We start from the raw sequence: 25,990 nt of genomic DNA on the forward strand, positions 1-25,990 counted from the left end.
TAGAGTCTTTCTGACTTGTCTGCCTGAGATAGCCTCAAATTGCAATCCTTAGACTTCAGCTTCCTGAGTAGCTTGAATTACAGGCATGACCTCCCACCTCTGGATCATCACTGTAATCTTTGTGGCTTTTTCTAACCCTGGGGTTTCCTTGTAAACTGAGTGGGTTTTTCCTAAGCTCATGCTTTATAGTGTCCTATTTTTCTTCCCAATGTATACAGAAAAGGCTCAGGCATATGGAATCCTAAATGATAAAAGGTTCTCATGGGGCTGGTAAAGGAGCCCAGTGCTGGGAAAAGATCCTTGAAGACTTGGAGCTGGAGAATGTTGGCCTTAGGTCCAGACTAAAGAACACTGGTTTTCAGTCCCTGAGTGGAGTCTGGCCACTCCCACCCCAGCTTCAAGTTGTGGGGGTTTTTAAATGTAGAAATAGTTGTCAGTTCATAGGATGACAAAATATTTGCATATATAATATTATCATATGCTGTTTTAAGATGGAATGTATTCTGAGAGAGGTTTTTACTGTGTAAACATCAGAGATGATGTCTACAAATATCTAGATGTATACGTTTGTTATTCATCATGGCTTCCTGAGGGAAAAATGTGATTTAGTAAATAAGAGGTATGAGCCTATTGTCTGCCTAATACAGCATACTGTTGTACACTCACACTTCTAAGTAAAAGGAATATGTGTGTATGCATCATATGTATACGCACCAGTAACCACCATTTATCATCCTTATGATGTATGGTGCACATGCATATTTTATGTTCTATACTTTATAAGATTAGCAGTGCTGCCATGCACTGGTGGCTCAGGGCTGCAATCCTAGCTACTCAGGAAACCGAGAAGTGAGGATTGAGGTTTGAAGCCAGCCTAGAAATCCATGAGACATTTAACCTCCAATTAAACAGAGAGACAGAGAGAGAGAGAGAGAGAGAGAGAGAGAGAGAGAGAGAGAGAGAGAGAGAGAGAGAGAGAGAGAGAGAGAGAGAGAGAGAGAGAGAGAGAGAGAGAGAGAGAGAGAGAGCTAGAATTGGAGCTGTAGATCAAGTAATAGAGCACTAGCCTTGAACAAAAAAGCTCAGAGATGGCACTCATTCCCTGAATTCAAGAACCAGGACTGACATACACACAAATACACAAAGATCAGCAGAGCAATAGGTTTATTTACACCATCATCACTCAAACACACGCAAGCAAACACACACATGTAATGGTTTATCACTAGGCAATAGGAATCGTATAGAATAACTATAATACCTGCGCTCTGTTACTGATGTAAATGGTATGTGGTTCATGACTACCTAAATAGATTTTTGTATATAGTAAGTACTTGATATATACATACATATATATAATTATATCTGTGTTTTAATCTCCTTTTCTGGAGTGTGAAGATCATGGGCTAGGCATTTATCCTTCCACAAAATATAAAGGATCAAAATTGTTCTGAATTATGACAAGAGATGCAGGAAATTTGTAAGAGTCCTCACTAACAGAGATCAAGCCCAGGAGGATGTCTATCACAGGGATAGCTGTAGAAAGGATCACAGAAATCAAGCAGAGCATGAAATTAGCATACCCCAAAGCCCCTTCCACATCACCAAAGCCCCTTCCACATCAAATTTCTATGAAAATGTCCTTTCCTCACAGGTCATGGCCCAGCCTGCTCTTCATAATGAATCTTCAAGCTGCAGAACTGCACAGAACTGTACTTGATATGCAATTGCATCTCTCACATGATTTCTGCTGTGTACCACACATAGTAGAAACTCAATAAATAGTATTCAATTGATTGAGAAAAGCTATAATAAGTGTCACTTGACTAGAGGTTTCCTCAGCATGAGTAGTGAGAATTTATGTGAGAAGAAATAACAAAATTGCCTGGGTTCAATCTAAACACTATTAAATCCAATTTGTGCATAAAGAAAGACGTTGGCACTCAGTTTTACATGTCTTGGGAATGCTTCCAAATTAAATGCATTCTGGACAAAAACCCCATAACAACAATTAAGAAACTGCTGGATATGAAAAATTAGCTAAGCTCATTTGTTGTTTCCTAGAAGTAGAAGTGCTTCTAGAGGACAAATCCCTATTTGTTCTCAAAAGTATTTTTTAATCTTCATAAAACAGAGGGGATTCTTACTGATTAAACTGTTGTCTCTGGGCCTTGGAGGGAGGGCAATGGAGTCTGAATGTAAAAAGACTAGTTCATTATGTTGCTTTGCCCAATATATACAGAATAAATGCCAAACTCTTCAGGCTTAATGAGGAAAAAAGTGAAGCAATTCCATAGCACCTGCTTCTGATGGTAAACAAGGTTTGCAAAAGGTTTCATTTGTCAGACTTCCCTGAGAGAATTCCTTATTCGAGTGGCTGTTTTACTCCCTTCTATCAAGGCAGGCTCCAGCCCAGTAAGAGGCTGTCAAGTCAGAGAAAGCCTGCTGGGTAGTAGGCTGCCTCCAGTGCTCTAGTCCCACAAGGCTTCATTCCACACCAATTTCCCTCTGAGCAGCAGTGCTGCTGTGGACTAGGTTTGTCACTGTGGCTCTTCCTGCAGTTAACTTCCTAACCCAGGTCAGCAAGAGCCACAGCCAGTGCCATCGAAAGGCTGCAGTAAGTTTGAAGGCTGATATTTGTCAGAGTACATTGCTCTGTTCCCTCCTAACTATTCTCTAACATACCCCTAGACAGAGCTGAAGCTGGGTGTGGTTGCTCTTGTATTGGATTGTTATTCATGTTATTCATATAAACTTCCTATTTTCCTGAATGTCCTTCTTGGACAACCAAATATGGAATAACTCAGAAACCCCAAGGAACATTCTTTTTTTGGTCACATTCCTTTTATTTGGCTTTGATCTTCATGAGGCTGAGTTCAACTCCTGGTATTGGAAGAATAAAATCATACTCATTTGTTTGTTTGATAAACAAGAAAGAAAGGTTTGAGGTATAACTCTCACGTCTATCTGCATAACTCCAGCTTAACCACCACTAATGTTATGTGGTTAATCTGAGGTCTATCCTGGATAGATTTCTCTAAGTAGAACCCCTATCAAGTACAGCAGACCTTTTGTACAATCTAGTCATAGTATACAGAAAAATCCTGCAGATGAACTAATATGCACTCAGTAGCTCATGAAAACAGGGGTTATCTATATTCAGGATTACTGGGTTCCATGTAAAGCTAAGCATGTCTGCTTCTTAAGGCACATAGTATATTGGGACATCTGGTTATTCAAACACTTTCATATCATTTGGGCAAAGAAGCACATAGTAAATCTTAAGTAGCATATTTACTTTTGGGTTTGCTGCTAAGATACAGCTCAAAAAATACTAAACAAATATTTTCCCCAAAGATTATTTGAGATATTTATTTTTACTAGCACAGTGAGTTGTCCATCACTTTATAAAAATTTTCGTAGAAAATTTTTATAATCTTTATAAAATTTTTTATAAAAATTTTATAAAATTTTATAAAAATTTTTATAAATTTCGTAGTGGTAGAGCGCTTGCCTTGAGCTGAAGAGCTGAGGGACAGCGCCCAGGCCCAGAGTTCAGGCCCCACAACCGGACCCAAAAAAAAAATTTTAGTAGATATTGTTTTAGACACCATATATTACCCTAGTAACTCATATCTAAACAGAGTTCTTCTTTGCAAGGCACATACACATTACTTGTATTGGTGGGCTGACTTAGGTAAATTATTGTAGGTAATTGAAACCTTTTTAATATAAGATGTGTATTAAATTGCAAATCTTCTTTTCATTAATTAGAAAATTAGCCAGAAAATAATATACACACCAGGAGGCTGGCATTTAACATTTATGAATAATTGTATTTCCATACTTGAATATATTATCTCTGTAAGGAATGGGCACTTAATTCAGCAGCAAATGAAAACTTGCTGTACAGAATAAATGGGAATGCATCTTCATGGTGCATGTTCTTAAAATGCACAAACAGAAATACAGTTACCTATTGTAACAGGTGAGAATATAGTAGGTAGAGTGAAGTCCTGGAAAGACTAATCCATAATGCAAACACAAATTCTATAAATTTGAAAGTGGAATTTTAAGCCTATGGATGCAGTGTCTCAGGATTGGCTGAACTATATCAGAGGTTCCTAGTGGATTCCAGTAGCAATCCACATATGTTAAAGAAGTATCTATCACTGAACAGCCTCCGTCAGTGGGGAAGCCATGCTGTAGCATTTTTATTTTCCAGGAAGAGTCAGATACCAGTTACCTGTTACCTTGCATTTTAACAAATAAGCAAAACCAGAACCTAAAAGATACCTCAGAAAAATGCAGTAGTTTTTTCCCAAATCCCTGCCACTCTGTAAGAGTGGTAAGCAGAGCTGTGTTTGAGCAATGAATGCTTTTTTGTTTGTTTGACATATGCTTAAGATTATGCAAAGTGTGAATTTAGCTTTATTTTCAAATTAAAAACTTCCATGCACAGCATTTTTTCTAATCTTGGCAAGATTTTGCCTTTCTGAGAATGTTTAAAATGCTAGAACTAAGGGAAATTAGTTTACAGATATTGTGTTAATGGTAATAAATATAGATTCCATTAAAAATAAAAACAAATGCTTATGCAGAAGCTTCCAGAAGAGCAGAGACAAAATAAAACAACAACAACAGAATAAAATACAATATAAAAGAGACATAAAGCAAAGTTTGGGTCAAGTAGAAATCCCAAATAGGAAAAAAGGCTTGGGGAAAGGGAGGGTAGATGTAATGAAAAGCAAAGTAAGGGGTATATGGTATGAAAATGAAGATGTAGAAGAATTTCTTAAAGATGCCAAAGTGTTGAAAGTTTAAAAAAGAAAAACATATTTTTTAAAAAAATCAGATAAATGGGAAAAAACGTGTTTGCTAATGAGTAAATAAAATTCAAGATAAAAAGAGTAGGATTTAAGGTCATGACTATAATTCTAGCTACTAAGGAAGCTGAGATTGAGGATCTGGGTTCAAAGCCAGCCAGGGCAAGAAATTCCCTGAAACTCTTATATCCAGTTAGCCATCAAAAAGCCAAAATTGGCATTGTGACTCAAGAGTGTGTGCCTTGAGTGAAAAAGTTAAGGGACAGTGCCCAGCCCCATTCTTTCCTTCTGAGATCTCATTTAGTTCCATGAAATTAAATACTTATGTAATCCTTATGTAATACTTACGATGTTAATATTTACTATTTATCTGGCATCGTCCATTAAATGTTTGAAGTCTTAAATATTCTAAAATATGCCTCTTAATGACTTTCCCTTCATCTAAAACCTTTTCTATGTCATTTATCTTCCTTCCTATCTCTCTCCTAATCCCCATTAGCCTTTGCACAAGTCAAACCCTAGGAAGCATCATTATGCCCCCTTTCCCAGTAGCCAACCCATTATGCACGTGTGTAACTCTCACCCGCACTTTACCTATTGTCATTTTTCTCATGAACAAGTGGGCTCCTAGCTGTTCTGATTCATCTGTTCTTTTTTGTCCTTCGGGGATGGGGACAGAACCCAAGTCTTGTATGTGCTAGGCAAGTTCTACATCCCCAGACCTAGCCACTTTGCTCCACCAGCATCAATACCAATCATTTTGAAAAGTGTAAGCACTGTTTATATTTTTCCTTTCCTAATATTCTTGAGCTTACTGTCATGCTTGATTCTAAGTAAAGAAGCCATGTGGAGTGGGTGCCAGGAGCCAGACAGGCAGGGTTAGAAGACAGGTTATATAGTGAGAAACTATGCATGAAAATATTGAAGGTATGGGGATGTTCCTTAGTATCTGTGAAGACAATTCCTTAAAGTACAAAGAGGGAATGCAAAAATGAATTGGATATTGTTTGGGACTGGAATTCTAGATGTGGTGCTAGATACATAGTTTTTACTATACAGAGATAGATCTTGAATATAGGTATGTGGGAAGGTATGATTTTTCCTACAGTTAGGTAACTAAAAGTCACTAAGAACAGCAGCAATGCCTAATAACATCAAGCAGTTTTAGTATGTACATATAGTTTTGCCAACCAAAAGAGAACAGGAATCCTAGAGGAAAGAGTGCTTTTAAGTTTGACTCAGAGATAGTACAAAATGTGCACATTGTGCCATAAAGGTCAGCTCTCAAATGGTAATGGGAACATCTGTAAAGCAGACAAAAACAGTTTAATGGTATGCTCTATGGCCATAACTGATAAGATCTAAGCATCAAAATAATGAAAGTCATAGTACATATCATATACATTGTAATAAATACATTCAAAGTATTTGATTATATATAAATATGAGTGTATTTACATAAGTAAATTTATTATGGGAAAGAATAAAGCTCTTCCTTATAGTATAGTATTGTTTAATGTAGAAGGAATGATGGAATCAGAAAATGACAGTTGGCAACCATCATAGTAGTAATGGACAGAGGCATGAGTTATCAGTGGTGCTGAGAACAATGTTTGCTGAAAAGCAGCCTATTGCATACTTTCCAAGTGATAGCAAAAATTAAGTCCTCTTCCTTGAACTGAATGCCAAACCTACAGTTGTAAGCCCATCCAGGTATTTATTCCATTACATAAAAGTAAGTCCCCCTCCCAAGAAAAATGCTTATTAATTAAAATGGGCTAATTGTAGATAACACTGAAGATGGATATCACTTTGATGGAGTGACTGAGCACCTTAATAATGAAGCAAATTAAAATTCTATGCACCCAAAAGGATGCAATGAAGGGAACTCAGCATCACTAATCTATGAGTCATAGCAGAAATGCATAACTAGATCTATCCATTGAGAAAACATCAAACTTATTTTGGTGGACATGCTATAAAATGTATGTTCTGAAATCTTCAATGACATTATGAAAGTCACAGAATTACTGGAATTCTGAGCTGGAGAAATGTGGTCACTAAGGCAATATGTGATCCTGGACTGGGTCCGTTTGTTATAAATTAAGCAAAATTTAAAAAGAATTTGTACATCCTTAATTTACTTGTTTTTCTTTTTGGCAGTAGTGGGGTTTGAACTTAGGGCCCTGCATTTGCCAGGCAGATGCTTTTAAAGGCATGCCATCAATGCCTAATTTACTGGATTTTGATAACTATTCACTAGAACTATGTAGTATCCTTGTATAAGGCAATGTTCTTGCTTTGAAGAAACACTACTCAAGGACAATAGTACATAACTATCCAACCTACCTGTAGAAGTTTCAGAGTAAAATCAAGCTTAGTGGGTATAACAGCAGGCTATCCCCAAAGTGAATCAATAACACTGTGCCACAATGGTGAGAAGAAAAATCTACAGGTTTCACATCTCGAATATAGACACTTCGGCTCCCAAGAATGACAAAAAGTAAAATAGACAGCTGATTCTCCAAGGCCAGGAGAGAGTAGAGGGGGTAACAGGAATAAATTCAGTTCCAGGAAAGCCTGCTAGCAAGAACTTTCTAATCATCCCAGAAAATCTGGCCAAGAATACTCTCAAGACTTCATAGGAGAGAGGGAAAGGCAGTCTTAGAGAGAGCTCCAGGACAGGGTCGCCACAGATGAGGTGGTGGTGCATCCGGTCAGCTTCCAAAGTAAGGAGAAGCCCACCACTATCTTTGTGGCCAGGGCCTGCCCATACAGAAGATGAGCACTAATGGCCTTTGCCCTCACCACCAGCAGCCTCGGCCCTCATCACCAATGGAATCTGCACTCACTCCACCTTGCAATGTTCTCACACCTCATAAGATCAACAGTTTCAGCTCTCTTCATCTGGGTATTCTATGTATCCTGTGTGAGCCTAGGGACCCTGTATCACTGTACCACCTCGTGTCTGCCCAGGCATGACTATAACTTCCAGTCCCTGCAGCAACTGGAAGCCATGATGCCCCTTTCTACTACTGTGCGTGGGTCAGCCCTTTCACTCTTCATGAAAAGCTGTCTCCAGTGGGAGGTTTGTGGCCATCTTGCTAATTCCCCTTGAGGTGACCTTGGCACTCACCTGTCTTCTTCCTTGAAGCAGAATTCAAGAGAAGCTGCTTACCTTGGTCCACTTCAGCTATGAACACAGGTAGCACTGCATCCCAGGAGGCCGCTTGAGATCTGTGCCTTATCTAGGCCACTCAGTCTTAAGCTTTAGAACTGATGTCATGGAAAGGGCTCCTTTCCATTCTCCTCTAGAATCAGTTGGTTTGACTTAGCTGTCCTCTGTTTTTTCCTTTTAATTTTATGTTAAAAATCTGCCAGCTACCTCCCACTTTTGTCCCACCTTTTGCTCCTTATCCTCATGCTAGGTCTGTACTTGATTTGTTCTCACAATGCCATCAAGAGGCTGATGATGGGGAAATATACTTGGTAAAGTCTGGCCTCTTGGTGCTCATATGGGTTTTTGTATCAGTTTACTTTGGAATGACTAAGGAAATTTGTGGTCTGATGTATTCTTGAACAAGAATACACAAGTTTAGATATTTACATACTTATAAGCCCTTAATTTATATCACAAGTTCATGCTATATAATTTGTACTGGAAATAAAGCAAAACCATGCAAGTGCAGAGTATGCCTCTTTCACCAAAGCAGTAAAAATCCAAATGCTGGGGATTGCATGGCATGTAACAATGGAAAATGGATTATCACAACCATTTGAATTCTGTTTCTTAAAAAATTATGGACTATCAACAGGAAAAAAATGATAAATGATTTCTCATTGTTCTCAAAGTATTTTGAACATGGATGTGGTGAAATCTGAAGATGCATCAATTTGCTTAACTCTGACAAGTTAAAGATCAAAGTTAGCTGGGCTTTAGTAATCAATTTAGAAATGAGGTGAACATAGGCTGGAATGGGCTCTGGGGTGATAGGATAAAGCAGGTAGGAGAACTTTCTAAGAAGATAATTCAGAATGATAGCCCTTGGTGCTATCATTGGGGTGATGCCTGTTTGTGGTTCAATATACTTGCGAAGTTGGGTTTGCATTCAGCATCTGCCTCGTTCCAGAACACCTCACCTCCCCTGGGATCATTCTTTTGTAATTTCCTCATCTGTGAGAATGATAGCAGCTGTCCAGTATAAGGTGGAAGGAATAAACTTCCCACTAAAATACTCCAAAGAAAAGAGCATATATCAGTTCCAGCAGCATGAGGATTTACCCATTGTAAGTGGAAAATTTCCTAGTGATTTCTTGTATTATCAAAATACATAAGAAAATTTTGTTCTGTCTCATATTGGGAACAATAGTGAACTTTAAAGAGTGTTAGGCTCAAAATGTTCCATTTGGTCTGTACTAGACCCAAAGATAACCCAGAGTTTCAAACAGTCCTCATGAAAGATACAGATAACAAATGAAGTTTGTTGAAACATAACATTCATTAACAATATGGCGTGGATTTGTGTGTGTGTGTGTGTGTGTGTGTGTGTGTGTGTGTATTTGGTAGAGATTTGATGAGAATATTGAACTGTAAAATGGAAGTTAGGAGGCAGAATAAAAGCAGATAGTTAGGACACTATAATGGAAGTGATGTATCTCACTTTCAAGATGGTCTTTGCGAAAACATGGGTAATAGCAGTAGAAAATATGTGAGGACACAGCATAATTGTTGAAAAGAGAAAGAGCAGCTACAAAGAAATTTTGAACCATAAAATGTGTTTCTTTTTTTCTAAGATTGTAGACAATTTTTAACATAAAAGTAGGAAATAAAAACAAAAGAGTGAAGAGAGTCTTATTATCACATGTCAACTATTACTCTTTTCCTGGATGCTATTATGTCTAATTTTCAGGGAAAGATTTTCATAGCATTATGGTTCTTGGAAAATATTTCCTCTTCTCTTCTTTGTTGTGACTGTTTGTGCTCCTACCCCAAGTAAATGGATACACACAGTTTTGTTTGCACAATCCCATGGCTCTAGAAGAAGGGGCTGAGATTGATTTGAGAGGGCTCTGAAACCAGGTAGATACAGAGAAGAATGGGCTGTAAGGGTGAGGGCTGAGCCCTCAGGTGCCTTGGTGGGTTCCATTGTACGGTAGCATGAGAACCATTAGAAGGGTAGCTGAGTGGCTTACTGGGAATGCAACCATGACATGTGAATGATCCCTCTGAATACTGCAGAATAGGAAATGAATGGTATAGTACGCATTTACAAGCGGAAGTCTGTTGACCCCAGGTCCTCCACTGAATACTGCAGAATAGGAAATGAATGGTATAGTACGCATTTACAAGCAGAAGTCTGTTGACCCCAGGTCCTCCACTGGCTGGCCAAATGAATTTAGCTAGTTGCTCCCTAGACAGAAGCAGCAAGGAGTAGCATCTGAAATTGGCTGGTTATGGTTTCTTGGAACATGGAATGAAATTTTAAAATGTAGGACACCAGCAAATGGATTAAAGGAAACTATATAGGAATCCTGGACAGTTTATTGGGGAGATCTGAATTGGAAGTGAAGCTATCAAAGTCTAAACATACCATTTGGTTGTAATTTCTTTTTTCCTTTAAAATTGTACGATAAACATATTATAAAATTTGCCATTATAATGTTTTTTTTTTTCAGTTGTGGGGCTTTAACTCAGGACCTCAGTGCTGTCCCTGAGCCTCTTTGTCCTCAAAGCTATGCACTCTACCACTTGAGCCACAGCACCACTTCTGGTTTTGAGTGGTTAATTGGAGATAAGAGTCTCATGGGGACTTTTCTGCCCAGGCTGGCTTTGAATTGCAATCCTCAGATCTCAACTTCCTGAGTAGCTAGGATTGACTATTAACTATTAACAGCTCTACTTGTAGTGTTAAACACATTCATGTTTTACTACCATGAACAAGCACTATCCATCTCTAGAACTGTTCATCTTTCAAACCTGAAATTCTGTACCCATTAAGCAATTGCTCTGTGGGGCTTGAACTCTGGACCTGGGTGTTGTCCCTGGGCTTTTCAGCTCAAGGCGAGTGCTCTACCGTTTGAGCCACAGCACCACTTCCAGTTTTCGAGTGGTTTATTGGAGATAAGAGTCTCACGACCTTTCCTATCCGGGCTGGCTTTGAACTGCGATCCTCAGATCTAGCTTCCTGAGTAGCGAGGATTACAGGCGTGAGCCACCAGCGCAAGGCTGGTATTTTATTTTTTGTGGGGCTATTACAAAGGGAGTTGCTTTCCTGATTTCAGCTGCACTCTTCTCATTGTTGGCATACAGAAAAGCCATTGATTTTTGTGGGTTAATTTTATACCCTGCTACTTTGCCAAAGTTTCGAATCAGCTCAAGTAATTTGAGAGTAGAGTCTGTGGGATTTTTTTAAATACAAGATCATGTCATCTGCAAAGAGGGAGAGTTTTACTTCATCTTTCTCTATTTGGATCCCTTTTATGTTTGCATCTTGTCTTATTTCTGTAGCTAGTCATTCTAATACTAAATTGAAGAGAAGCAGAGAGAGCTAGTACATGTCTGAGACAAGCAGAAAAGGTCAGACAAGTTGATGTTAGGTGAAATGAACCCCAAGATAAGGACTCAAATGGTTTTTCTTTCTTGCTATTGTTTCTAACATATTTATAAGGTGATTTTTTTTGTTGCTTTGTGAGTCTCTCCCCCACGGTATGACCCCTGTTTTCACTGTATTTGATGTTTGTATAATTTGGGGAGGGGAAGGGAAAAAACAAATTGTTTAAGTAGGGATACAGATGGACCCATTGCAACAATGAAATGTACAAGATGCTATGTCTAAAACCGAACTTTACAACTTTAGTGAGAGGGGGGAGGGGGGAGTGTAGTTGTGGAGATGGGAGGGCAGGGATAGTAGGGGAAAAACAAAGGAGGAGGCAACAATGCTTGATAAAAAATGTACTCATTACCTTGCTCATGTAATTGTAACCCCTCTGTACCATATTTTCACAATAAAAAAAACATTAATAATAAAAAGATGAGGAAAAAAGAATTATGCAGCATTTATCCCTTAATGTCAGTGTTAGCATAATGTTTTCAAAGTTAATCCATTGTTTTACACATGTCAGAATTACTAATCCCTTATGATTAGTGATAACTTCATTGGATGTATGTGTCAGGTTTGTTTATTCATTCATCTGAGGATTTGAGTTGTTTTTGCCTTTCAGCAATTGAGTATCATGCTCCTATGAACATTCCTGTGAAGTCTGTGGTGGAGACCCTGCCTTTCATTCTTTTGGGTGTATAGTAACCCCCTTATCCATAGTTTTATAATCAATTGCAGTCCAAAAATATGAAATGAGAAATCCCAGAAATTAACAGTTTATAGATTTGACCTCAGCAGGTCAGTAGTATCTTATTACCTTTTAGTGACTATATTATTCACCTAACTTTATCTAATCAAGGAAGGACTGTATCATCCTATAGCACAAAATAAAGAGTACAGTGCAATATACTTTGAGAGAGAAATCACATTTATGTATCTCATCAGAGCATGTTCTTGTAATTGTTCCAATTTGTTTACTAGCATTGCTATTAATCTATAAATTTATAATTAAACTTTATCTTAACCATATGGACATGAAATAACATATATAAACATATATAATAAAAAGTAACATTGAATACATAGTGTATAAATAGTATATGTATATAATACATTATATATGTGTATATATATACTCATATATAACTGGGATTTTAGAGCATAGCTCTTATGGTTAAGAGAGGTACTACTGTATACCTGGTAGACAAATTGCTGAATCCTTTAGTGATTATACTTTTCAGTTTGGGAGAAACCACCACACTATTTTCTCAGTAACTTTTACTTTACCTTCTAATCAATAGTGTTCTGGTTTTGTCATATCTTTACAAATGTTGTTTTATTTTAAATACTGACCATCTTGATGTTTTTTGACTTGTTTTCCTATTGTGAAGCTGAGTATCTTTTCATATGCTCATTGATTATATGTGTATCTTCTTACAAAAATGCCCATTTGTTCATTTTCCAATTTGGTTGTGATTTTTGTTGCTATTTAGATTAGTTATTTACCATTTCTTCTCACCCCTGAGAGTTGTACATGTCTAGGTTTAATAAGTGTCCATTATGTGGTTGGCTTAGAAGTAGAAACATGTCCCCAGTTAGAATAGGAAAACCTATTGAATGGAAAGTAAGCCTCTCATGATGTCATGTTGAAATAAACTGTTGATTATTAAACTATTAAAATCTTCCATGGAAGCAAGCATTTGTGAGGTCTTCAATTTGATATTGATGTTTAACTTTGAAAACAAAAAATAGCTCTTTGGGCTGTCTTATTTTGGCACAAGTTTATCCTTGAGAAAGATTTGGAAAGCCTGAAATGTAAATAGATAACAGGTAATTGTACAGTGGTATCTGAGGCAAAAGTTCCCAAATGACATTATTCTCTGCCAAGATACAGCCATAATGCTCTAATTTGTCTGAACTGCCGCAGACTCTGATGGAGATACAGGAAGTTCTGGGTAGGACATCTCAGGGATGATGAGCAACTACAGAATGTCAGGAAAGGTGAAAGCATAGAAGGATGGGTTATGTACAATGCACATTTCAAAGCCATAGGTGATGGTGAGTTTTGATCCTGTGTGTGAAACCTTGGCAATGAATCATAACTCAAATTAGAACCTCTGTGATGAATGGAGGAACTGAAAAATCATTTTCCAAAGAGAAGATGAAGGTGTACACAAAGTTTATTCTTGGCCTCTTTCTGGTTCTATCTATGATCTGCTAATAATTCCTTCCATAGTTTAGGAGTTTGCTTTTGCTTTTGGTTTTGGTTTTTTTTTGGTCATGAGGCTTGAACTCTGGGCCTGGGCACTGTCCTTCAGCTCTTCAGCTCATGGTTAGCACTCTACCACTTGAGCCACAGCACTATTTCTTGGTTTAGGAGGTTTTAAGGTGATTTGTTCTGCTGCTTTTTTTTTTTTTGAGAGAGAGAGGCATCAATTTATTTTTCAATGAAATATTTTCTTAGTTTTTTAATAAACCATACTGAGCTATTCTTAACAAACAAAAAGCTGCACATCTTTATTATTTGTGGCTTAATGAATTTGAAAGTAAATATTTACTTGTGAAATTATCACTACAGTTTATACCATAGTCTATTCATCACCTCCAAAAGTTCCCTGTTCTTCACATTATGTTTTCTAATTTTTGTTTGTTTTCTTTTTTGTATATTTGTATTATCTTTCAGTAGTTGTACAAAGGAGTTGTCATTCAACAAAGCGGTTTCTGAATACAAGAGTCTTGCTCTTCTTTTAAAACAGTGATAAGTAGGCAGCAATAGGGAGACTGGGGTAATGAAATTACTATGAGTAAAATGACTAAGCAAAAAGAAGCTATAGAAGAGCTGGACAACAGCTAGTCCACCACACTAAACAGCTGCTCTCTGTAGAAAGCATTGGCTCTATAGTCAGTGACTGGAGGAATCTTTGTGGCTCAGAATGAGGCTTTGTTCAGATACTCTTTTTGAAAACCGTTATTGTAAAGATGATAAACAGAGGGTTATAGTTACATGGATCAGGTGATGAGTACAATAATTTTGGAACTGCATCTCCTCTTCTCTTTCTCTCTCCTACTTTTTCCCTCCCATCCCTGCCTACAAGATGTACAGTTCATTTTCCACATAGTGTCCAGTGAGTACCACTGTTGTATTTGTTCATCCTTTGTTCCACCTTGTCTGTGTTCCCCTCCCCCTCCCAAATACAAATAAACAAGACTAGAGGAAAACAAAGCAAAAACAGCAACAATCAAAAATATTTCTTGTTTCCTTTTTGGGAGTTCATTTTATATGACCACATGCACATAGCTATTGAGCCTTTGTCAACCACTCCTATGTATATCCTCCGTTGACCTCAGTGTGTGAATATCTAGACTCCTATACAATTTATCATGTCCCTGTGTGTGTGTGTGTGTGTGTGTGTGTGTGTGTGTGTGTGTGTATCATGTCCTAATGTGTGTGTGTGTGTGTTAATATTCAGTGTGCTCACTTGTAGATTTATAGACACATTCTAGTTACCACAAATGAGGGAAAACTTGCTGCGTATGTGTCTTTGGCCCTGGCTTACTTCACTTAATACAATTTTTCCAAGTCTTTCCATTTCCTTATGAATGTACAATGTTGTTCTTTCTGATGGATGAGTAGAAATGTGTTGTGTACATATAGCACATTTTCTTGATCCATTTGTCCACTGAGGGACATCTGGGTTGATTTCATATCTTGGTTATGGTAAACAATGCTTCAGTGAATTTACACACTACTTTTATAGATGGCTTGAGATGGATTTTTTACCCATGTCTTTGAAGATGGAGGTTCATAAAGAAAGTGATGCTAAGAAGGAGGGGAATGTTGGCATCTCCAAGAGCAGCAGCTGCATTCCTTCCTATCCTGATCTAATTACATGTGATTATTGAGATGTGTTAAAATATCTCCTGACATGTGTAACTCTGCTTGCTTACTTTCTAGGATTAGTGACCTCCCTGGTGTGTGCTGTTGCCTTTCTTTCTCCATGGCCTCAGGAAGTTTTCATTTCACACGTAATCTAAGGCAATGGTGATCTGTCCTGTAGGGAAAGGTTCACAGAGGCTCAACCCAGGCTGCGAGCGAGGAGCACTGAATCAAAGGGAGGGTGGGATGAGTGGGAAGCGCTGCCATACAACTGTGAAAGAACAAGAACAGTTTCTGGTTTGGAAAGCAATGAAGAGGGGAGGAGAAGAGAAGATCAAAAAAGAGACAGAAGAAGTCAGCAAGAGGTTGGACCGGGAGGAGCAACCTCAAAGGCTGTCAGGGAAAAAAGGAAGCTCTAAGAGGAGGACCCACAGGGCGGATGTTTGGTCATAAGGATACCACATGCTCCCACTCACCAACATCTTAAGTGTCTTTCTTGGGTTAATAAGAAGATCCAAAACACTGAAGCTGGGAGAGTGGCTCAAACCCTGGTATCCCCTTCTCACACACAGAAGGAGAGGGGAGACAGACAGAGAGAGAGAGAGAGAGAGAGAGAGAGAGAGAGAGAGAGAGAGAGAGAGAGAACACCACCTCCGTGCTTGCTGCCTCATTAAGCAGTAGCTTTGGTGACTAAGAGTGTGTCTAACCTGATGTTCCTGCTATTAGTGGAGAGCAGTACTGAAGGTACAGTCAGCTGAGACAGTTTGGTTTAATTTGATGGTTAAAAGATTCCCTGCTATTCCATCACTGAAGCTTCTCTGAGTGCACCCTGATGTTGTATATGTTCTCTGTGTGTGTCCTCCTTAAAATTAGAAGGAAAGTGAACAGGAGATACCAAAGATAAATTTGCTTTTTGATTAACTTAAAGCTTGAGTTTTGTCAACAGCGTTTTCCCCCTATTGACTGGAGGAATATCAGACTTTGCAACCACGATAAAACAATGACTTAGGAAAGAAACATAAAACAATGATACCAACTGATTTCAGAATAAGTAGAAAGAACTTAGACTTACTTTTTTATATATTGAAAAGTTCAAAGCTTTTTGTCAGCTTGTTAAGAATCAGTCAGAATACAGGTTGCCAAAATAGTCCTCAGTGTATCAAAGACCAGCTGGCAATGTCTTGTCATTTTTTGCTTCTCTTTTATCAGTAATGAAGGGGAAGGGACAGAGAACATGAAAATATAACATTTTAGCTGTTGCATACTGACAGTGTGTTCTCATTCAGTCACTAATATTCAAAATAACTTGTTTCACTTTATGATGAGTACAGAGAAATTCTTTAGTTCCCTACTGAAGGAACTGGGTGGGCACAAAAGGGAAGTGAGAGATATAAGAATAAATTCTCTGTAGACTAATCATGAGTCCTACCACCACCACACAGTTGAATACTTATACAATTGTAATTCTATCTATCCTCTCTGCTCACACCTCAACTGTAAGGTTCTTTAGGGAAGAGACTTTCTCAAAAAGGGGCTCAAATTTCTGAATTGTCAATATATAACACCTGTTACATACTTGTTAAGCATTTTTAAATTGAATGAAACATATTTTTCTCCTCTTACCTAGTGTCAATGCCACCCTTGCCTGTAGGTAGGAAGCCATGCACTGAAGAAGTTTCTTTTATAACCAAGGTTTTCCCCTACTCCAGCCCCACTGTGATGTGCCAGGAGTGTTTGCCCTGCTATCACAGATTGTCACTGAAGTCTGAGCATGCCTCTTTTGTGCCACATGTCCTGTGCAAATACATGTTCTTTGTAATTACTAGTAGGCCAGTCAGTTAGTTAAGCATTGATAGAGAAACAACTGGAGCACCAGTATCCTACTCCTGGTGCTTTTCTCACTCACGAAAGAATGATTGACTAATTTGAAAATTCATGATCCTCATGACCTCAGCCTCCCTCAGAGCTAGGATAACTAGCATATACAAGTATGTCTAGCTATTGGTTAAGATGGGTTTCCATTCACTTTTTCCCAGACCGGTCTGGAATTGCTATCTTCTGGGCCTCAGCCTTCTGAATAGCTAGAATTACAATTGTGAGCTACTGCACTCAGTTTGTAAAAGCGTTTAGAAAATCTCAGCTTTCCTCAGCTTAGATTGATGGACTTTTTCATATCTCTCCTTCTCTCTGGTAGGGGTAGAATTCATTTAATTGCTTCTGGTGATTCCTAGGACAAGCTGGGTTGCTGACATATTAAAATATCAAAAGTAAGTTAGCATTCTTCGGAGAAGGGGTGCAAAATGACAAGAGGTACATCATAAGAAGAAACATGAATTTCAAGTAGCTATAAGAATTCCAGAGAAAAGCCCTTATGCCATTTATATTCTAGGTTTACTGATTTGGTTGCAGAATGAAGTCTTGTTTGGAGCTTGATAATCTTGTCACTAGGCAAGATTACGATGGCATTTCTGGGTGACATTTTCTCCCAGGACCCATGATGGATAGGAGCTCAATGTGAAAGTGAATCTAGAATCCTAAGCAAATTCTACAGGCCTAGGAATGCCACTGTTCTACAGCTGAGAACCAACAGTGCACTTTAGTTTCTGCATTCATGGATCATGCTAGAGATTTGTTAACTTCAACTAATAAAAGGAAGTAAATTACCAGAGTTGAGATTAAGTAGAAAATGAAAATACAAAAAGAAATCTACAAAGGGAAATGTTGGACTCTATAAACTAGATCTAGAGATAGTGGATTTAGAGGCTGGAATTCAATATTCAGCCTGTTTCCAACTGAATGGATAATTTAAACGAGTGAAGAATGTAATGTCAATGACTTGTTTTGTGGGTTTGTTTTTAATTTTTTTCTTGTATTGGAACTCAGAGCTTCATCCTTACCTGGATGATTGCCTGAACTCCCTACCACTTGAGTCATGCCCCAGCCTGGCTTTTTCCTGACTAAACAATGGAATCTTACAGATTTTTCTGCCTGGATTCAAACCACAGTCCTCTGGATCTTAACCTCTTGGTAGCTAGGATTACAGGCATGAAGCACCTCTGCCTGGATATCAGTAAATTTCAATTTGCACATCTGTCCTACAGAGAATAATTGCTGTAGAACTTTTAGATTTTTTTCACTCAGGGCTGAAGATTTACCACTTAAGCCACAGTTCCACTCCCAGCTTTTTGGTAGTTAATTGAAGATAAGACTTTCTGGATTTATCTGCCTAGGCTGGCTTTGAACCATGCTGCTCAGCTCTAAGCCTCCTGGATAGCTCCAATTATGGACATGAGCCACCAGTGCCTGGTTAAACTTGTCCCTTTATGTTTAAAAGAACTGTAAATAAATGAAAAAGAATATGAATGACTCTAATTTTGAATCTGTTTTTAAATATTCACATTTTCATGGGTGAACACCCATATGCATAATCACAAAGACAAAGGAAGAGCTTGTTAAATTGTATAAAAAGCTAGGGTAAAAATAGATACTATTCCAAATTTTCAATTTTAATACTCTTTCCCTAGACACAAGTCATGCTTTTTTTATTTGAAGCAAATGTATTTAATGAAGACAAAATTATTCAGATACTTTCAATGGTGGCATAAGTTAATTTCTTCATAAAGCATTTTTTTTCAGTTTGGATAAAAACTTGTGAGAATTAAACGCTAGCTGATGTTAAATATTATGGTTTCAGATTTTATTTTCTTCTCATACATTCAGTTCAGCAGTGAACTGTGAGTTGTAGTCATGTTTATAGATTCTTCTGAAAATTTCTCTTCCTTTGTTTCAAATTAATAGAAAGAGAAAGGATCTCATTGATTTCAGGAATGATCTGCTCAAGTGAATAATTATTTTGGTAACCAAGAGTTTGATCTCATTTTTGAGGTATTTATGCTATCATTTGAGCACTCTTACTTTTTAATGAGTTGAAAATTAAATGAGACTAAGAGAACTTGTGGTATGGACTTATAATTAAGAGTACATTATTTCAAAGAGACATTTAAAAATTAATATCTTATTCCTCTTCTTTAATGAATCAAAATGAAAATAGTAGCTCAGTTATTCATTTCTAAGAGAAATTAATAATCAAGAATCCAATTAGTGAAAGTTAAAGGAAATTTAAGCATCAGAGTACTTCCAGTAACACACAAATTACTGGTTGATCACACATTCAGAATAAAGGAAAATAAATCAGTATTTTATAGCTTAATCATTCAGTATTAATTCACTAGGGTTCATTTGTCAAATGCTTCCTAATATCTAAATTGCCTATATAATCTGTTGTCTTTGAGATTCTTTTTAAAGAAAATATATAAACTGTATTGTGCTGATTTCTGTATTTTTCTGAGTTTTCCCAAACTTAATTAATATGGATATTATTTAACATCTTTTAAAATATGTATTGTTTCTATTCATAATTTCTTAGGAAATGAATAAAATTAAAACCATATTTAACATTTTTCTGTTTTTAAATTAATAGCCAGCTGGGCATGGTGGATTATACCTATAATTTTAGCACATGGGAGGCTGGACCAGAGATTGTGAATTGAAGGTCAGCTCAAAATAAACATACATAGTGTGCATGGAAGATAATGGAAAAGATGATACTAAACAAGACACACACATACATTGAGATGTTGAGTTGAAACTTCTTTATTACTATATATAGACAATTTCTAAAAATGACAAAATGGGAAGATGCAGAAATAAAGATGAGAAGAAAAATTAAAAATAAAAGAAATTTTGCTATAGAAATTTATTATTTGATATACTGAAATACTATGCAAGAACATAACTTGTTCTAAGAAAATATTTAATAACATTAAAACATGATCAAGTGCCAAAAACAATATAAAACTCATCATAAAACAAGATAGATTCGCATCTTTCAAGATGTAGTATAGGGAAAAGCTAGAACAAATTTAATAGGAGTCATTTCTAAGTATGATTGTGAGAGATTTTTTTCAAAAGATATAACAGCGAACATTTTCTGATTACCAAGTAATGGATATCAATGGAAAATTTAAGGTTCAGGACAAATCTCTTTCAAAATAATTTTTTTTACTTTCCCAAAATAAATTATAAACTATATTAAAATTTTTGCATTTATTTATTGTAGTCATTAAAAATTAACTCCTGAGGGAAACTGAGTTCCAAGGACCATATGTATGGAGCATAATTTATTATAAGGACACAACCCTGCATTCTCCACAGTTTTACTCTGCAATTTTTGTATTCTTTTTTTGGGGGGGTAGGGGGTCCGGTCGTGGGGCCTGAACTCTGGGCCTGGGCGCTGTCCCTCAACATTTCAGCTCAAGGCTAGTGCTCTACCATTTCCGCCACTTCCTGCTTTTTTCTTTTTGCTTATGTGGTGCTGAGGAATGGAACCCAGGGCCTCATGCATGCAAGGCAAGCACTCTACCACTAAGCCACCTTCCCAGCCCTTATGCAATTTTTATTACCTGCAGTCAGCTGTGGACAAAATTTCTGATATTGTGAAAAAAATCTCACTCTAACCTGCTCCATCCCTGTGGATATCCATCATTTTTGACCAAGGCATCTGTGCTAGTTAGTTACCTGCCTACAGCTAGCTAATCAGTCCTCTCATCAGTTGTTCAGGCATTGTCTTTGTTTTTTTAATCTTCTTGAAAGAGTGAGAGTTAATAAAACTCCTGTTTTACTTAATAGTGTCTCCTTGGTATAGTAGTAATGGTGCTAATAATTTTATTCCAGACCTTCATGTAATTGTTCTATTTTGTCTTTTTTTCTAAATTTGATACTGAAGATTGAATCCAGGACATTACATTTGCTAGGCAGGAGCTTTGCAACTGAGCTAAATCCCAGCCCAATTGTTCTATTTTGTTGCAAGCTATTGATAATCACATATTGTATCTAATTTATGAATTAAACTTTAACATAAGAGTGTGTGTACTGTTCATGATTATAGGTACACACTGGTGGATGCCTTCATGGACACTGTAACTTTAGGGCTCTTATCTAAAAGAATGGTCACAAACAAGACCATACTAAAGCTACCAGCACAACTATGTTTATTGCAGCATTATTTACCATAGCTAAGATATGGAACCAACCCAGATGTCCCTCAGTAGATGAATGGATCAAAAAAGTGTGGTATATAGGGCTGGGAAGGTGGCCCAGTGGTAGAGTGCTTGCCTTGCATGCATGAGGCCCTGGGTTCCATTCCTCAGCACCACATAAGCAAAAAGAAAAAAGCCGGAAGTGGCGCTGTGGCTCACGTGGTAGAGCCCTAACCTTGAGCTGAAGACCTGAGGGACAACGCCCAGGCCCTGAGTTCAGGCCCCACGACTGGACTCCAAAAAAAAAGAAAAAGAAAAAGAAAAAAGAAAATGTGGTATATATATACACAATGGAATTCTGTGCCTCCATCAGAAAGAATGACATTGCCCCATTTGTTAGGAAATGGAAAGACTTGAAAAAAATTATATTAAGTGAAGTAAGTTATTTGCAATATCTGGTATATGTCTGAGACAAGCAGAAATGGTCAGATAAGTTGATGTTAAGCGAAATGAACCCCAAGAAAATGGTTCAAATGTTTTTTTTCCTTTCTTGTGATTGTTTCTAACATATTTATAAAATGATTTTTTTTTGTTGTTTTGTATGTCCCTCCCCACGGTATAACCCCTGTTTCCATTGTATTTAATGTTGGTATAATTTGTGAAGGGGAAGGGAAAAAACCAATTGTTTAAATAGGGATACATGTGGACCCATTGCAACAATGAGATGTACAAGATGTTAGTTGAAAAACGAACTTTACAACTTTGGCCTGGGGGAGGGGGGGGAGCAGGGCAGGGGAGATGGGAAAGGGAAACAAAGGAGAAGGCAACAATGCTTGAAGTTTAAATAGGGATACATGTGGACCCATTGCAACAATGAGATGTACAAGATGTTAGTTGAAAAACGAACTTTACAACTTTGGCCTGGGGGTGGGGGGAGCAGGGCGGGAGAGATGGGAAGGGGAAACAAAGGAGAAGGCAACAATGCTTGAAGTTTAAATAGGGATACAGGTGGACCCATTGCAACAATGAGATGTACAAGATGTTAGTTGAAAAACGAACTTTACAACTTTGGCCTGGGGGTGGGGGGAGCAGGGCGGGAGAGATGGGAAGGGGAAACAAAGGAGAAGGCAACAATGCTTGAGGTTTAAATAGGGATACAGGTGGACCCATTGCAACAATGAGAAGTACAAGTCGTTATGTCGAAAACGAACTTTACAACTTTGGTGGGGGGGGCGGGGGGAGGATGGGAAGGGATGAGAAGGGGAAACAAAGGAGGAGGCTACAATGCTTGATAAGAAATGTACTCATTATCTTGCCCATGTAATTGTAACCCCTCTGTACAGTATTTTCACAATAAAAAATTAAAATAAAAAAAATGTACTCATTACCTTGCCCATGTAATTGTAACCCCTCTGTATGGTATTTTCACAATTTAAAAAATAAAAAAAGCATGTACTCCAGACCAGCAGCAGCAACATGTCCTGGGATCTTTTTACAAACATATGATGTCCCTGGGTCCCATCCCAGAATAACTGAATCAAAAACTGAATTTTCACCCAACAATGCATATTTTAACAAGTCCTCCAGACTTTTTTTAAATGCATATTGATTTTTGAGAAATGACTCTTTAGGATTTTGAGTTCTGAGATCAAGCTTGAACAATTTAAAATTAAATTTCAAAAAATTTAGCTTAGAAAATCCCTCATGTGTTATTTTTCACTTTTTTGTCCCTGCCTTTATATATGTATGTGCATATTATATATACAGATACACATGTATGCATATATATTTTTTATTTATTCATATATTTACCGTGTTTCCCTAAAATATTAAGGATGTGCTAGCTAAAATACCACAGCATGCCAACAGTTGTAAGAATTCATTTAATACTATCTCCCAGTTACTGCCCAAAATACTCTACATTTTCCTATTTAATTCTTCATTTCAGTTTTATAAAGATTATTTTCTTATCTTTATTTTACAAATAGGAAAACAGAAGCACAAAGTCAACAGAAGCACATACACAAGGGTAGAAAGTTCTGTTTGGGAATTTGGAATCCTCCATCAGTTCATTGTACTACTTCTTGAAAATAACGTACATAGGCAGTGGTGAATAGATGAACATCTGCTTATATGACACCATGAGTTCAATTCCCAGAATTGAAAATAAAATAAATAGGCAAAAATGGAAAATAAAGGGGAAAGACAAATGTATGATCTGTGTTTTCCAGGGTTTTATATAGCTGTTAAACATGACCTGTGAATTTGCCTCTTGGCACCAGTACATAGGAAAAAAGGATAAACAGCAAGATTTATAATCACTAAGCTGTGGAAACAAACCAGTTTGCTATAAGGTCACTATTGTGGTTTAAAAGAAATATTTCATGTGATGTGTCCTTTGAAATTTGGCCTAATGGTTTCAATGCATATTCACATATTTGTTTATATAATCATTTTCTGTTATTTATTGCACACTCTGCTGATAGCTGAGGGAAAGAAAATTGGAAACATAATCCATGCCCTGGAGACTACCAGGATTTGGGTAAAACAATGGTATATCTCCTTTGACCTTTGCTGATGTTGTCTTTGAGGCCACAGGCAGAAATGCACAGGCCATGATGGGAGATGAGACAATGCATAAAGGAAGGATTCCAAAGGAATACATTGCTGGTGATGAAATAGAAACACCCTCAATTTCTTTGACTTGACTTTGCCTTCTCTATAATCTATATCTGCAATCCAAGGCTGCCTTGAAGAAGAATTGGGGTCTGAGATTCTGCAGGTTCCTTGTTTTCTTTGGAGATTATGTGTCTGTAGCAATAAAAGACATGAAAGTGTTGGGAAGAGACAAAGTTAGTTGGTTTCAATAATACATACACAACCTCCTGAATTTCCAGTCAAAGATCACTCTTCTTCCTCTATCAATAACCCCTAAAAGTGTCACCAATGTTTAAAAATTACTTGTTCTCTTTTTCCCATTCTAATGTTTCTAATAGGTGACATAGTTGACATGCTTTGGATAAGTGGGTAGCTTATTAACAACGGAAATGTATTTCTCACAGTTCAAGTTTAAAAAGTTTAAGATGGATGTGCAGCAAATTCAGTGTATGGGGAGGTCTCAGCTCCTAATTCATAGACAATTCTTCCAGCACCCTGAAGGATGGCTCCTGGAATTTAAGGTCACAATACCTTTCATGCGAATCTGCCTTCATGACTTAACCATCTTCTCATATTTGAGTCAAAATTTGAATACTTGGGGGACTAAGACTTTAACATGCTAATTTGAGGAGTAAAATACAAACCTTCAGACCATAAGAAGCAAAAATCTTTTGCCCCAAAGAGTCACAGCTTTGGCCATTAGACGGGAGCAATACGAATGAATGATAGCAACCCTGGCCTATAGATTAAGACAGGAGTTGCTTTGACCATCTACACCCTTGATTTCTATTTCTAAGTGAACCCAGAAGGTATGAATGTTTTTTATGCTTAAGCTCAGTGTATTCAAATAAACCACATGAGTTATGTAATGCATGTAATTGGAAATAATATATCTTATATCCAACTTTTCTACATTAATTTGATGAGAAAAGAGAGCAAACTCATTGAAAAATCTGGATATTGCTTTTGAATTATCCCCAACAGTTATAATATAGTGGAGACTGAAAACTGTATTGAAGGAAAAAAGTGCAAGTTTTGGCTCTTTTCGCTTAGAGAGCTGTTCTCTAGCTGTATCCTAAATAATATTCCAGGGAGTTCTGCAACGATGTCAAGCGTCGAGTTTGCTAAGCGAGAGCAGCCCTATTTACACCTCTCCCCCTTCTTTCTCTTGTAGTCACAGCAGAAGTGTATCGTGATCTTTGCTCTCGTCTGCTGCTTTGCTATTCTCGTGGCATTGATATTTTCAGCGGTGGACATCATGGGAGAGGATGAGGATGGACTCTCAGAAAAAAATTGTCAAAATAAATGTCGGTAAGAGGTAACAAACAAAAATTATCTTTTAGGGTGGGTGAGAAAGTCAGAAAGAGCCCTACCTGGTAAGGAGAAAAATATCATAAACACAACTGATCATGAGGTGAAGTTGAAGCATCAATGTTCTTCTTTTTAAATGAGCAGTGATCCATTTCACTTGAAGATTTGGACAAATTTTATACAGAGGAGTAGTCAGCAAAGTGAGTTATTTTTTTAGTCTTCATTTCTAGAGACCTGTGTATGAAGTTTTGATTTCTCCATTTAGCCTGGCAAAAACAAGTGCCTGGTAGACAGAGAGTATTGTGCTAGTTGTTAAATCAAATGGAAGTTAATATACAAATCTCAAATTTGTAATTTCAAGTAAGAATTATGATGGGTATGCCTGTGATTTCGGAAGCAGAGAATCAGGAGGATTATAAGTTCAAGGCTTGCCTGGTGTACATACCAAGGCACAGTCTTAAAACAGTGAAACAAAACTATTAGCAAGCATATCTAAGAGAAGCCAGGTGCCCCAGTTTAGCCTATAGTTTGTTCTTAACAGTATGTTTAAAAGTTTTACCAGCAGCTTTGTATTTATGACTAATCATGGGCTGCATAACAACTTTTTGGTCAATTGGTTTCATAAAAGAACCATAAAATAATATTGTGTGATAATATTGTAGTCAGGTTATCCACAAAGAC

The 25,990-nt window shown here is 37.3% G+C and overlaps 1 protein-coding gene across 3 annotated transcripts in view; it reads left to right on the top strand.

Moving 5' to 3' along the window:
• Pld5 (phospholipase D family member 5) overlaps positions 1 to 25,990 on the top strand; it is a 350,998-nt gene that overhangs the window by 109,597 nt on the left and 215,411 nt on the right. For 2 of the 3 annotated variants that reach the window (XM_070034254.1, XM_070034255.1), the window contains exon 2: positions 25,173 to 25,309. In XM_070034254.1, coding sequence (XP_069890355.1) covers positions 25,173 to 25,309 — 137 coding nt within the window. Of the gene's footprint in view, positions 1 to 25,172; positions 25,317 to 25,990 lie in introns of those variants that run through there. The other variant, XM_070034256.1, reaches the window with a different exon arrangement.

The sequence above is a fragment of the Dipodomys merriami genome, unplaced genomic scaffold, assembly GCF_024711535.1.
Source record: "Dipodomys merriami isolate MVZ:Mamm:240054 unplaced genomic scaffold, mDipMer1.0.p SCAF_24, whole genome shotgun sequence".
NCBI classification, from domain to species: Eukaryota; Metazoa; Chordata; class Mammalia; order Rodentia; family Heteromyidae; genus Dipodomys; species Dipodomys merriami.